The 12,979-nt window shown below is 37.4% G+C and overlaps 1 protein-coding gene across 2 annotated transcripts; it reads right to left on the bottom strand.

The window, feature by feature from the left end:
• Positions 1–4,527: 4,527 nt before the first annotated feature.
• On the bottom strand, positions 4,528–12,857 carry ropn1l (rhophilin associated tail protein 1 like). Of its 2 annotated transcripts, none has more exons than XM_022766322.1 (6): positions 12,752–12,857; positions 11,690–11,822; positions 10,861–10,984; positions 9,850–10,011; positions 9,031–9,206; positions 4,528–5,412 (listed from the first exon to the last, which is right to left on the bottom strand). In XM_022766322.1, exons 2-6 carry the CDS (start codon positions 11,818–11,820, stop codon positions 5,301–5,303), a joined length of 705 nt encoding a protein of 234 aa, XP_022622043.1. In that variant the 5' UTR covers positions 11,821–11,822; positions 12,752–12,857; the 3' UTR covers positions 4,528–5,300. The 2 variants fall into 2 exon arrangements, with proteins under 2 accessions (XP_022622043.1, XP_022622045.1); XM_022766324.1 differs by lacking the exon at positions 4,528–5,412 and adding an exon at positions 8,292–8,346.
• Positions 12,858–12,979: the final 122 nt, after the last annotated feature.

Below are 12,979 nucleotides of genomic sequence, written 5' to 3'. Positions count from 1 at the left end.
GAAACTGCTACACCCCCCTTGCTCCTTTCAAGTTGCTCTTAGACACACTAAAGCCATTTGTCTCATGGCTCCATTAAATTGAGTCCAAATCAAAAATAAGAAAATAAATAAGAATATAAAATGCAATGCAAAAATAAGAAAATGCAATCAGACATACTCACATACACCTAAATATGTCTGCATGATCAGGCACAGAGGATTGTGTGTTCTGCTAACCTTGAGACACTTCAATGTTTTTAAAGAGCTTGAGGGGGTTGCTTGCTCTCCCAAATCTGAGGTTTGTTAACACATAAACATACAAAGTATGTCATATACAGCATATCTATATATATATGTTGCTCATAAAGTTGGAATAAAATATTTTTTACCTCTTTCCATGAAATGATTGTGACAATGTGATTTATTTCATTTCACCTGGGTAATTGGGAAACATAATGTAATCATTGCACCTGGTCAAAAGTGATTACTGATGCATTTAAATAGGATTAAACAGAGGATTGTGTCTGAAAACAAAACTATTCCAACTTTATGGGCAACAGTGTATATATATATGTATGTATATATATATAGAGAGAGAGAATATATATATATATATATATATATATATATATATTCTCTGTATCATGCTCTCTCTCTACAATTATACAATATTGAAAACAAAATAAAAACCATGTTCTCCTTTCTTTTTAGACATACGTATAAAGTTATGGCAAATCTGACTTATGAAGACTTTCATAGCAAAAATCAGCATTTACAGCCTATCATTATGTCATTTGATTTGAATATCAAATAAGGCATCACTTTATTGTAAACTGATTTGGACACACTAGGTTTAAATTAAATGATCACAATCATTTAAATGATTAAGTGTGGTACATGGGTTATATTTCCCATGATAATATAGTATGATTCTGAAATCATTTATTTTACACACGGCCTCAGCAAATTCTGTTCTGTCATGACTCTCTCTCTCTCTCTCTCTCTCTCTCTCTCTCTCTCTCTCTCTCTCTCTCTTTCTCTGTTTTTTGGCCACTGGCCAAGTCAGATGTAGGTTGGCCTTCATTACTTGGTGCTGAAGTATGAAGCAAGTTGGGCTTGTGTGTGTGTGTGTGTGTGTGTGTGTGTGTGTGTGTGTGTGTGTGTGTGCATGTTTTTTCTTCTCTTCTATTATATTTTGTTACCAAGGATATCTATTACCTTATCTTCTTGTTTTCACTATCCACATAATATACTGTATGTAATCAAAAACAGGGTAAAGTGAGAAGAAATGATCATACTGGATTATTTTATTATGGCCTATGCTACTTTATGTATCTATCTAAATAGAGAATGTTTTGCGTTGAGTTTTGTGTAGTCTGTGGTGCTCCAATATTTCGTTACCTATAGGTCACAACCATATTTACAGACATGAAATCTTGTCTCTCAGTAATTAATAACTTGAGTTTGCTGACATCACCTGCTGTGGAAAAACGAGTGCATAACAGTCCCACTGTGTACCCATTATTATACCTTCATCTACCCCCAGCTGAGTGCTCTACTCTCCTGTGGCTCCTCCATCTCTATGATATCACCCTGCTGCTGTGTGGGTGACAGTCAGTGTTAGCCACCTTAGAGATATACTTATCTGTGAAAAGTTTCACTGTCTGGTCAAGCCACAAACACAGTCACAAAAGAAATGGATGATAAATTAGAATTCCTCATCTCCAGTATTAGAATGAGTTAAAAGATATCTAATGAAGTAAGAATTCAGGTTGTAAGTAATCATCTTTTTTTAGATGTAAACACCTCATGCATCTGGCTTCAATTCACTGTTTCATTAATTTAACCCATGCACTTATGTATAGCCCCCATGTGTGTAGATTTTGAGTCACTGTAATGCATGGTGGGCCCTAAAAGCTTTATAACATTGAAATTACAAAAAGAATATGTGCTCATGCAACAAAAATGTCAAGGGAAATATTGGGTCCAGAAAGATCCAGGGGCTCCAGTTATAGAGCCAAAGATACACACACACACACACACACACACGCACACACATATATATATATATAACTGAACCATCATTATTAAAGTAGGAAATGTTTCACAGGTTTTACAAACATATGGTATGAAATTTTCTCATATAATCGACACTGTGGTTTTTATAATGCCCCTTACAATATGCAGTCCAAACCATTGCCCTTGATCTATGACACTAATGTAAAGTAAAGTTATGTTGTGTTCCAGTTTGTGTTCCAGTTTCCACCAGCAGTTCCAGTGTTGCTCAGTGAAATGTTCAGTAGGATAAAGCTGCCACAAAGGCAACAATTAGCTGGTTGTAAAAAGGAAATTGCCTTATATTGCCTGGCAATAAACTGGTGTTTTGGAAGATTAAAGTGAATAACCAGAGTCAATTAAATTGCAGAAATTCAAAATTGTAGAAAACCCAGTATTACAAATTCTAACACAAAACACTGTGAGCACCCTGGAAAGCAATTAACAGTAAAGAAAAAAAATGAATATGCCATTATACTTGCCTTTATACTCAAAAATACTGCCTCATCCATTTTTGTTTTGTTTCGTGTTGTATGATGTGTAGACAGCTGTATTATAAAGTAAAATTAACACTGTAAGTTGTGTTAGTGGGCCCCATTTAGCCCTGACAGAATGGAAGGAAATTATTAATACATAGTGAAAAGACTGGCAGTTGATTTAGGATGAGAACTCTTCAGTTCCAAGATGTCTCACAAGTTCACTTTAGGTCTGAGGCCAGGTACAGCAACACAGCTGGTGGGAAATTTGTAGTTCATTCAAGGACTCCTTAGGAGGGCAGATGCCTGCTCATATAAAGACTTGATCCCCTCCTCATGTGTCCAAAGTAAAATATCACCACAATGCACATGCTGCTGCATTGTAATATACTGTCCTGTATATCAGTAATAATGTATGCATATTCTGTGGTGTGCATATGTGGTCATGTGAGACTAAAGCACACTGTAAATAGCACATTAGCAACACCATCACTTGCAGAGCCAATTGCATTAGCTTAACCTGGGCTCAGAAGAAAAATCTAAATCCCCGGACAGATAATCATGAGCTGATTGGAGCCCTTCTGTGAATGTGTGTGATGTAAATGGCAAGATTTATTCTGGGTCCCCAAACCATTACATATTCAAGCCTCTTTCAAACAACTATACTTAGCAAGAGTACAGCACTCCAAAATTGTTATATATTAAATACTTTTAACCAAAACCTAAGAGCAGTTTTGAGGCAGATTCAATGGGCCAACAAAAACAGGACTATGTAATTTATATGATTGCTGTTGTCTTTCCTTCCTCTTTGTTACATGCTTGTTTTCATTTGAGTTGATATTATTAGTCAGTCAAGCTTTGGTTGCTCCTATCATGAAGGAAAAAGTGCTCTTTGTGGTAACAGTATCACAGCTGCAATCGGCTCTATTAATTTTTCTAAGCATGCTACAAGAGGAAGGCTCCATGTAATATTATCTTTCTCTGCATCTTGACCAGTGTTCAACCTTAACCCTGCACACTACACATGCAGTCACAACAGTAATCCTGGCATGCTGCATGAGCAAAGCATTTCTGTACCTTAACTCTATGTTTGTAGCCCTTATAAACAGTCATAAGCAGAATGATCATTGGGTTGGCAAGCCAGGGCAAGCAAAAATGTTTGTTGGACATAATAGTACCTTATCCTAATAGCCACGTTAAGTAGCCTGTGCTCTACTATTGAGAAGCTCTCTTGCACACATTACTTGTACATGGAAACACTGTGGCACAGACTCTCTGACCAGTGTCACCAAAAGAGTTTTAAATACTGTATGTCTTTGACCATAAGCATGAGTTTTTTTTAATTAAGAAATTACTGGATTGTGAAAGCCCAACCCTCAAACACCTCTCTAATATGAGCTTTCTCAATAGATCCTATATATCCCTGCATCCCACATGTACCTCATGAGCATAACATGGCCTTGCTGCTGGTAGGTTTAGACAGGCTCCTGTATTCCTTCCCTCATTCAGTCGTTCATTTATTCCCCCCAAATCCACAAACGTCCATAACACTCCAACACACCACGGTTTCTTCTGTGGCATACCTGGAGCAGGAGTGCTGTACAAAGATCGTCTATGAGTCTCTTCTTGACACAAGCACTTAACTGTTAGGTTTGTGTATGTGTGTGATGATGAATTGAATGTGTGACCAAAATCAAGCATTTATGTCTGTTTTAAGGATTTTGCTTGCTTCTAAGACTATTTTCCTGGAAATGTTGTTTTTCTCCTCTTCATAGCAAAGGCCTAATGTACTGATCATTAATAGCTTGATTGAAAAGTCCACATTATTGCTTAATCAGTTAATGAAGCCTAGATAGACAAAAGGACAGGAGTTAAGGACAACACTTGAATGCAGTGACAGACAAAGCTTTTGCAGCTAGCTGAATATGAGAAATTCAATACTCCACAATTGTTAATTAACTAATTTTAATTAGCCTGCAATGGCCCTCAATTAAGTTATTTTTGTGATGTTCATGTGTGTAAAATCAATGCCCGGACAAATCAACTTCATTCACTGTTACCATATTCCACAAATGCTATTAAAACACAGACAAAATCAGTAATAATATTAAATAGAGACACAAAAAACATTACATAGAATTTAACAATCTATTTGTTTAAGAAAACAAGGTCCTTTTCCGACGAATGAGACAAAACAATTAGATGTGACAGCAGTAACACTACATGATAAAAGTCCAAGTCATTTTGCAGAAGAACTAAAGTCTGTCCTCTTTCGGACAAGCACACACATAGCCTCACTGTAAAAGTGAGGCTGAGTGGTGAACCCACTGAGGAGGTGTCTTAAAATGCTGCTCTTCCAATGGCTGCAGGATAGTGGCTCAAAGAAACACCAGAATGTGTTGAAATCAGTGGAAAACTCTGCCAACTTCGCTTGAAATACAAAGTAATTAAATTTTTTTTCACAAGGAGTCTGAGTAATTAATTTTACATCTGCTCATGTGTGTCACAGGGAGATTATGAGATCATTGTTCCATTAAGAAGATAATGAGGCTTAAGAGAAAAGTGCTGCGGAGGTGATTGCTTGATTGACAAGTGCCTAACACAGGCAGCTATAGTGGTTTTTCCTTGCTTATCGCACCTCATCTTTAAGATGGTGGTGAATGTGAGAAGAATTCTTGGTTTAAAATGTCTCTTGAGGAAAGTATCGGTGGTGTCAATGGCATTAAATCCATGTCTCTAGCACATTAGTACATCAGATACAGTGTAGTAACAGGCATTTTCTCTTTAGATTTATTTATCTCTTGATGTTGCTCTGGCAAAGTTTGATGAATCAGTAGGAGTTGAGTCCACATCGTCCCAATGGATGAAGTCCAGAGGTTTAATCAATCCATGCTGAAACTCTCTGTAACATATAGTATGCTGTTAGAGATCTATGACATTTTTTACAGTGCAATCTGTAAGCACCAACTGAAAAACTAATGCAAAATTTCCCACATCACACTGTTAACATGACAAAATCATTATAGTTAATAAGGTTACTATCAGGTAACTAATACAAACTAATAGATACTGATACAAACAGCCAAGTCTACCAATGAATTCTAGATGAATTAAATCATGTAAGAAAAAATGTTTCAACAATTTCCTAAGAAATGCTGTCAGCAAAATAAAGTGCAACTATAGTGAGAACAGTAACAGTACCGCTGACTGATAAAATCCATGTTCTGCAACTTCACAATACATCATGAATCATGTTTTCCTTTATCCTTATCCTGAAATCTATTACATAGCAGCTACAAAGAGGAATACTAAAAGGGAGCCTTTGTGTCCACTCTCTCCTCTCCTGTCTCTTTCGCACTGTTCTGCTACATTCACCGTGTCCCTGGAGATGTGATGTTATGAGCAAAGCTTGAAGAAACAGTTCAGGTTGTGCAACAGGGTCCCACCCTGGAAATGAGATTCCTAAACCACTAACATCTTTGCAATGGCATCATGTTTCTTTGGAGTTTCAACATCCTACAACAATGGAGCATACAGCTGTACAGTAAAACCATTGTACTAATGCATGCAGCTAAAAATAAAAGTTAGTTACATAAACATTTGAGGATAGGCTTACAAATGCTTTGTGAATTATCAGAACAGTAATAAAATAAAATAAATACAGGAATATTTCTCTGTGTTTCAACCTTATCTCTTTGCCTTTAATATCAGGTGTAGCCTACTGATCAATGCATGATAACAAGGTCCATGATTGTCTAGGTAAATTATACATGAATAGAAAATAGGATTTACTTCACTAGAACTGTATACCAGGACAGGTGTGACCTGACAGGACAATAACAGAAATCAAGTAGTTTGGTTTGGCACAACACAGTTTGTAGATATTGATTTTGAATTTTAAATCTATGCTTGAAGCAAGAAACACGTGGCCAGGTGGAGAAGGATGTTCTGAAAAAGCCAAAACAACATTGTACAAGTGAGGATCAAAAGTATTTGTTCTTTTTTTTCTGTTTTACTACATTTGTTTGTTTTGCTTCTTTTGCCAACTGTCTATAAGTCAGTCAACAAGTAAAACTGTGTTCAAAACACAAGTAAAATTAAATTGATTCCTTAATTTCTGTGATATAATGTTACAATGTCAGATGTTCATGTTTATATTAATCATGGCCAAAGTTTCAAATAATCAGGTAAACCCATATAAAAGTAATCCCTGTGAGACAAAAGCTCAGGTGTCAGACTGCTCTGAACACTAAGTTTCCAATGGGTTTTTCTTCTTTGGTAGAACAGATTTCTTTATATGGTCATTCTGAGCTTATCAATGAGCGTAATAGGTCCCTTTATACAAAATCCCCACCAAAACTCCTAATATTGAGTCAGGTTTGTATTCACAGCAGTAAGCAGTGTTCAGAGTTGAAAACTCAATCACAACAGTGACTTGGCTACTGGAAAGCACCAGCTCAGGAGCAGGGACTTTTTGGAGGAGAAGAAACCATAGCCCTTGAGCCAAAACTGGAAGTTCCTGATTCCTAAAAAAACGTTTCTGGAAAAGCTACTGCGGTCAAAAAAGGGCAAAAAGGGTCTAAATCTCTAATTCTCTAAAAGTCTTAAAAGTCTCTAATTTTGTTTGGCAAATTAATTTTATTGTGTTTAAAACTTCTTGGAAAATCAGATGAGTGCAGTTTAAAATTCAAAGTTTCCATTTAACTTTGTAAGTAAGGTTGGGCCATCCACATCTTCATGTATGAACTCTGAATGATAGCTTATGGTTATATGGTGTTATTTCATAAACAAATTACATTGTTAGTAAATTATGTGTGCGTGTGTGTGTGTGTGTGTGTGTGTGTGTGTGTGTGTGTGTGTGTGTGTGTGTGTGTGTGTGTGTGTGTGGTATCCTCCACCCCTAAAACTTACAGCCAAATGTGAATTCCTACTGATCCTGTTTCCTGTCCTGCCTGATGGGATACTCAAAAAATAACATAGATTACAAGTCTGTGTGTGTGTGTGTGTGTGTGTGTGTGTGTGTGTGTCAGGGTAAACATCATATTGTCCCCCTGTGACCTACCACAGATTATGTTCTCACACTGACACATGCAATAGTGTCCTTTTAAAAACGTGTAAATGTAAAAATTCTGAGTTCAAGTTCAGATAGACTGTGAGACTGACTATGTATAGTGCACGTGTGTGTTTGTGCCTCTGAGATTTTCTCATCCTGACTATTGTAATAAACCTGTCTAAGTGTGCATTTGTACTTACCCATTTACAATATTGCATGGGGGAGTAAACAAAACACAGAAGGTTTTAGGCTTTTAACGTCAGCTGAAAATCATGCTTTTATGCCCCAAGAGCTTATGTCTTTACCTCTCCTCTTTTTCATCTGCTGGGTGAAATGAATACACTTAGGCCAAATGCAGTGACGTTGCAAGCTGATAGCTTGTGTGTACGATAAGTGAACTTTGGCTAACCCAGACATAAGGGAACAGGCAATAAAAATCATATGTACACTCCACCTGACAGTCTGTGTAAGGCAGCTTTGTGCCTCTCTGGCTGCTCATTAAAAGATTCTAACCTTACTCAATGTAGCAGCCTCATTCAGCTGGACAGTGATGAATAATAACCCACTGTGCCTGATGCTAACAATTAATGGAACCAATTTCTAGGTAATGAAACAACAGCTGTGCTTGAAGGAGCATTAGTAGACCCATTTATTAATTGAACACTGTCATGTTTTTTTACTTCTATTCTTTCCTTCCTGTCTTCCATTGCTTTCCGTCTCTCTTTCCCTCACTTCCTGCTGATGTAGAAGTTGGAAACCTGAATCATGCCGTTCTGCTTGTTGCTGTCGGGCAAAGACATCAGTGCATCAGGGCAACAGCTCTACTCAGCAGCATAACTATTTTCAGTGAACAGTGAATATCACTAACATCATCTAAGTCCAGCTAAGCTCTTAAACTGTCTGTGCTTTTGAGCCTACTTCTTTGACAGGCAGAAATGCTGGGCCTAACAGAGCTAAAGCAGTGTTCAGCACACCTAGTCATGTTCAGCAGCACAGTCTATACTGGATAAAATCTAATGTGCTAAAACGTTAAGCTAATCAAATCCTTAGTTATGTGTTTGCTACCTTAAGTGACTAAATCGGGAATATTTGAGAAATTAAGGAACAAAATATCCAGTTCATATCAATATCCAACTATACTTTTTGGAGTTTTTATCAAACCAGGTTTGACCAAGTCAAGTTGCCTGAATAATACTTAGATAGATTAAATATCAACTGACCCCGATGACTGAACATCTTGATACACAAAAGAGTCAATTAAGAACTTTTTATGAGATTCGACAGCAGCTTTATCCAAGGGGAACATATTGAAATGAGAAAAATAATTAGGCTGTTTGAAAATAGAGAACTTGGAAGCAAATCAATTGATGAAACAATTTGCCCATTCTGCTTATTGCAAGCCAGACAACTATACTTCTGAAGAGAATACATACACACACACACCACACACACATAAATGACACCTACACTTGTGGCTGCAAGCTGCGGAGGAAGTTGTCAATGTGGTCCTGCGGTATGTCCCCGTCCAGATGAGCGAGGTAAGTGTAAAGTTTGACAAAGACGTTGAATGGGATCCTTGCAGCACCACCCTCTTCATCCTCTGTCAGGATCTCACAGGCAAACTTCAAGGAACTCATGAGGGTCTGAGAGAGTGTATATATAGACACAAAAAATGTGACAGTGGGACTTACTCAAAAAACAGACAGAAAAATACAAAAACATGCATTCAACATTCAAGGATGATCACATCCCACAAGCACACACTACAAATACACTTACATACACACACTAACTCACAGATTGTTAAAAAGAAAACCCTAATCAATATAGAACAGGACTGCCCTCATGTGGTTAAAGTGCTCAAGGACCCCATTCACAGTAGTGTGATTTCCAAGCTACGGACACTGAGCTTGTAATGTTGCTCATTCTGAGCTGCATTTGCTTTTGCAGTGTAAGTCATCATCCACAAAGTTCTCCATGTGTAAAGATATTCTCTTTGATCTGACTCCGCTGCTCTATCTGCATCATCTGAGCAAAATCCTTCGCTTAATAGCATTGCAAAGATTCATGTAGACAGAGAAAGATTTCTGGAGTCTGGGAACCCTAATGGAGAAGTCTGGATCATAGATCTGGATCTAGTCAAAACATTTGAGAGTGTGAGATGAGCAAAAATTGCACTGCTTGTGGATGTCCAGGTGTGCCTAGCCTCACATTAGGTTTTAAGGCTCAAAAGACATGGTATAACATGGTATTTGCATTTATATCTGGCCTTATATAACATCTCACCGCTCCAAGAGCACTGCAGCCCAAGGCAAAAAACTCCATCCAGTCAATTTCTGAGCTGAAACTACCCAGTGACAGCAGGGTCTCCAGCTGATCCATTGGTAGACAAAGACCTTTCCATTTCTTCTGTAGTTCCTCCTTGCTGCATGTTTGCCAAGAGGACAGCTATGATTGGGTACAGTAAGTAAGGGTTAGGAGAGTTGAGGAGAAAAAAAATCAGGTCATCTAGTTTATCAGATGACGGAATAAATAGCAATATTGGTTCTGGGGAATCTGGCAGCTATGGATACTCATGATCTGTTTATCAGCAAGCTTTCCTATACTTATGGTAAACTTTTATATATGGGAAGCCATGTAATTAAGACACAGCAGGGATAAATATGAAAGAAGAAGAGTTCTCTCCCAATCAAAGCTGGTAGATTTCTGAGCATGTTAATGTCTCAAATCAACCGTACAATTTTATATTAGTGGTAGATTTGTATCCATTAAGTTTTTTTAAATATCTATAGTAAACACAGATTAAAATGTTACAAAAAATAACTCTGTAATATTAATATTACTGGCACACAAGACAGAAAAAGAGCGGCATCCAAGTTAAGACTGTTGCTTTAAGTGTTGACCTCTAAGAGAATATTACTTGTCAGTAGATGCCAGTAGATGCCCCAGGTGATTAAAAAATAGGTTTACAATAATATGAAGCTTTAGCAATCCGTATGGGGAAACAGGATCACTGCAATATACAGATACAGAAAAAAACAATATGTGAAAACAAAAGTGGATATTAAAGGTAATACACTAATAATTACATTCAGAGAAGCATATAAGGTAATAAATTACAAGGTGTATCCTGTACAGGACATGCAATTTAAGCACAGTAAAGCACACTGAAAAATAAGCAGTACATTAAATACAGTATATTACTTTTCTTCCAGCAGCAGCAACATGAAGAAAAATATTACGTCATATTATGTATGATCAGTTCTATGAGGTGTGGTCTTGCTCCAGAGAAAATACCTGTTTGTGAAGAGTCTTAAGTAGACCTGGTGTCAGCCCAGTGCCTGTCTTCTGGGTGGCAACATTCATCTCCAACCTGTCCTTGACAGGCAAACACTCTCCTTTAGACAATGCATTGAAGTATCTGGGAGAAGGCACACACACATTATTAGCACACATATTATTTCACCCTGTTTGTCAGTCATCTCACCTGATTCCTAAGTATGACAATAAAACGCAATGTAAATTGGAAGTTGGTATTAGTCCAATTTAACGGACTCATGGGTAGCATCAATTAAGTCATCATGTGTTGTTTTCTTTGTCTGAAGTTTATTTATATTTTCTAAAATGCTAAAGGGCATACTGTGGCTTATCTTCCTTCACAGTTTAAATAACATTTTCAGTGAATTTAGGTGTTACTTTAATAGCACATAAACATCTTGTAACCCAGGAGATTGTCTTTGTTTCACCATATGGCTCACTTTATTGTCCTTTGGTGTAAACACTACCAAGCTACAATAGCCAACAAAATAGCAGAGAATATGACAGTCCTTAGGGGTACAAAAAAATCTTGAAATATTTAAATTTCATCCGCTACTTTTAAAGTGCCTTTTCTTTGTTGGAGAAAGTCGGATAGTTTAACCGCTGCAGTAACATGGAAGCTCGTGGGATCCAATTATAGCAAGTCAATGCAAAAATGAAAGATGCACAGGTGAAAAGGGCCTGTCTTATTGCACAGTGATGCTGCCTGGAGAAACTGTTTATAGTACTGTTTAAGAAATCAAGATTGGAATAAAACACAATCACGTCTCTTCTATCTGAACCACTGCTGACAGACATTAAGACTTACGCCGCAGACCAAAGCAGCAAATCCACAGGCTGTGTTCGGATGGCTGCCTTGGTGAAGTTTTTGAGGATGTCAGGCAGCTCAGGAGGTATGCTGATTTGTTGGGCACAGTACATTGTGTCCAGGACAGACATGGCTGCAATATAAAACACTGCAATATAGTACATTGAGATCTAGCCAATATCAGGTCTAAGAGAAACAAAAAAAAAGAAAAAAAAAGTGGTAGCTCCCTGGCCACTTACATCTACCCACACTGACAATAACAACCCCATTAACATAGAAATTCAATTATGGTTCTTTGGAGTTTGCTATCCGATGTTGCTGTTATACTGAGGGGGTTTGAGAAGAATAGGTACACACCATGAAAGCATGTTTCAAGCTCAAAAAGCTACAGATATGTATGTTTCCTGGTAGCAAGCTGTTTCTGCAAGATAAAAGGAGCTATGCTGGAGAAGATCTCATTCATAAGGAAACAGGATACAGTTATTATCATCATTTTACATATTTCCTTGAATGAGAAATACAGCAAGAAAGAAAAACGATATTATAATGTCTCTGGCTCTGGCATTAGCCACCCGACTAGTGGTGTGTTTATAATAACAATTGCTGTCTGTGAAGGTTCTCAGTCATCCAAATTATGGTTGTCCAGGAAAAAGTTGAACTGGACAACTGGACTTGGTTGTAGAAGTCCAGTTGCCCTCGATTAAACTTTTCTTGGAGTAACAGTTCCTAAATCTGCTCCATAAACAGTGACTAAAGAAACAAATTTTAAGACACCATGTTAGCTTAGAGTCGCTAGGTTAGTTACCTACAGTAGCTACGCTTAAGAGCAGAGATGTTTTAAAATCGGGTCAGACCAAGAAAGTATTTCTGTGCTGACACAGTATTTCTATTCTTTTCAATTTTGTCAGAATCTCTGAATTTATATACCTAACTTTCCTTAACTTTAACTGAGCTATTGCGGTCATAGTGCTACTGAAACTAAGTTGGCAAATATTAGCATAGAATCAAAAGGCTTTTCTATGACTGTTAAAATAGCTTGCGCATTAAACACTGTAACGTTACCTGCACTGTTGAATAATGAATGTGAACGAAAAATCGCAGAAAGGTGGAATTAAATATGTGTGACTAGCTCAAATAAAGACCATTTGTGCCTGGCACCTGAATTGTGTTTGTGTATCATCGTCGCATAGCAACAGCGATCTTCTTTGGTTTTTAAAGGTGCCTGAAACACATTACCGCCCCCTTCTATTTCGGAAATTGGATGAAGGCTAATTAACTTTTCCGAATTTT

The sequence above is a fragment of the Seriola dumerili genome, unplaced genomic scaffold (assembly GCF_002260705.1).
Source record: "Seriola dumerili isolate Sdu_G_001 unplaced genomic scaffold, Sdu_1.0 BDQW01000822.1, whole genome shotgun sequence".
NCBI lineage: Eukaryota > Metazoa > Chordata > Actinopteri > Carangiformes > Carangidae > Seriola > Seriola dumerili.
This window is presented reverse-complemented; position numbering and strand designations above follow the sequence as displayed.

What these genes read in the sequence shown, in the direction of transcription:
- ropn1l (XM_022766322.1), bottom strand. Translation starts at nt 11,820, where the DNA reads ATGTCTGTCCTGGACACAATGTACTGTGCCCAACAAATCAGCATACCT. An exon ending in TTAAGACTCTTCACAAACAG is followed by an intron (nt 10,012 to 10,860) that starts GTATTTTCTCTG and finishes ACCCAATCATAG; the next exon opens with CTGTCCTCTTGGCAAACATG. An exon ending in GCTGCAGTGCTCTTGGAGCG is followed by an intron (nt 9,207 to 9,849) that starts GTGAGATGTTAT and finishes ACACTCTCTCAG; the next exon opens with ACCCTCATGAGTTCCTTGAA.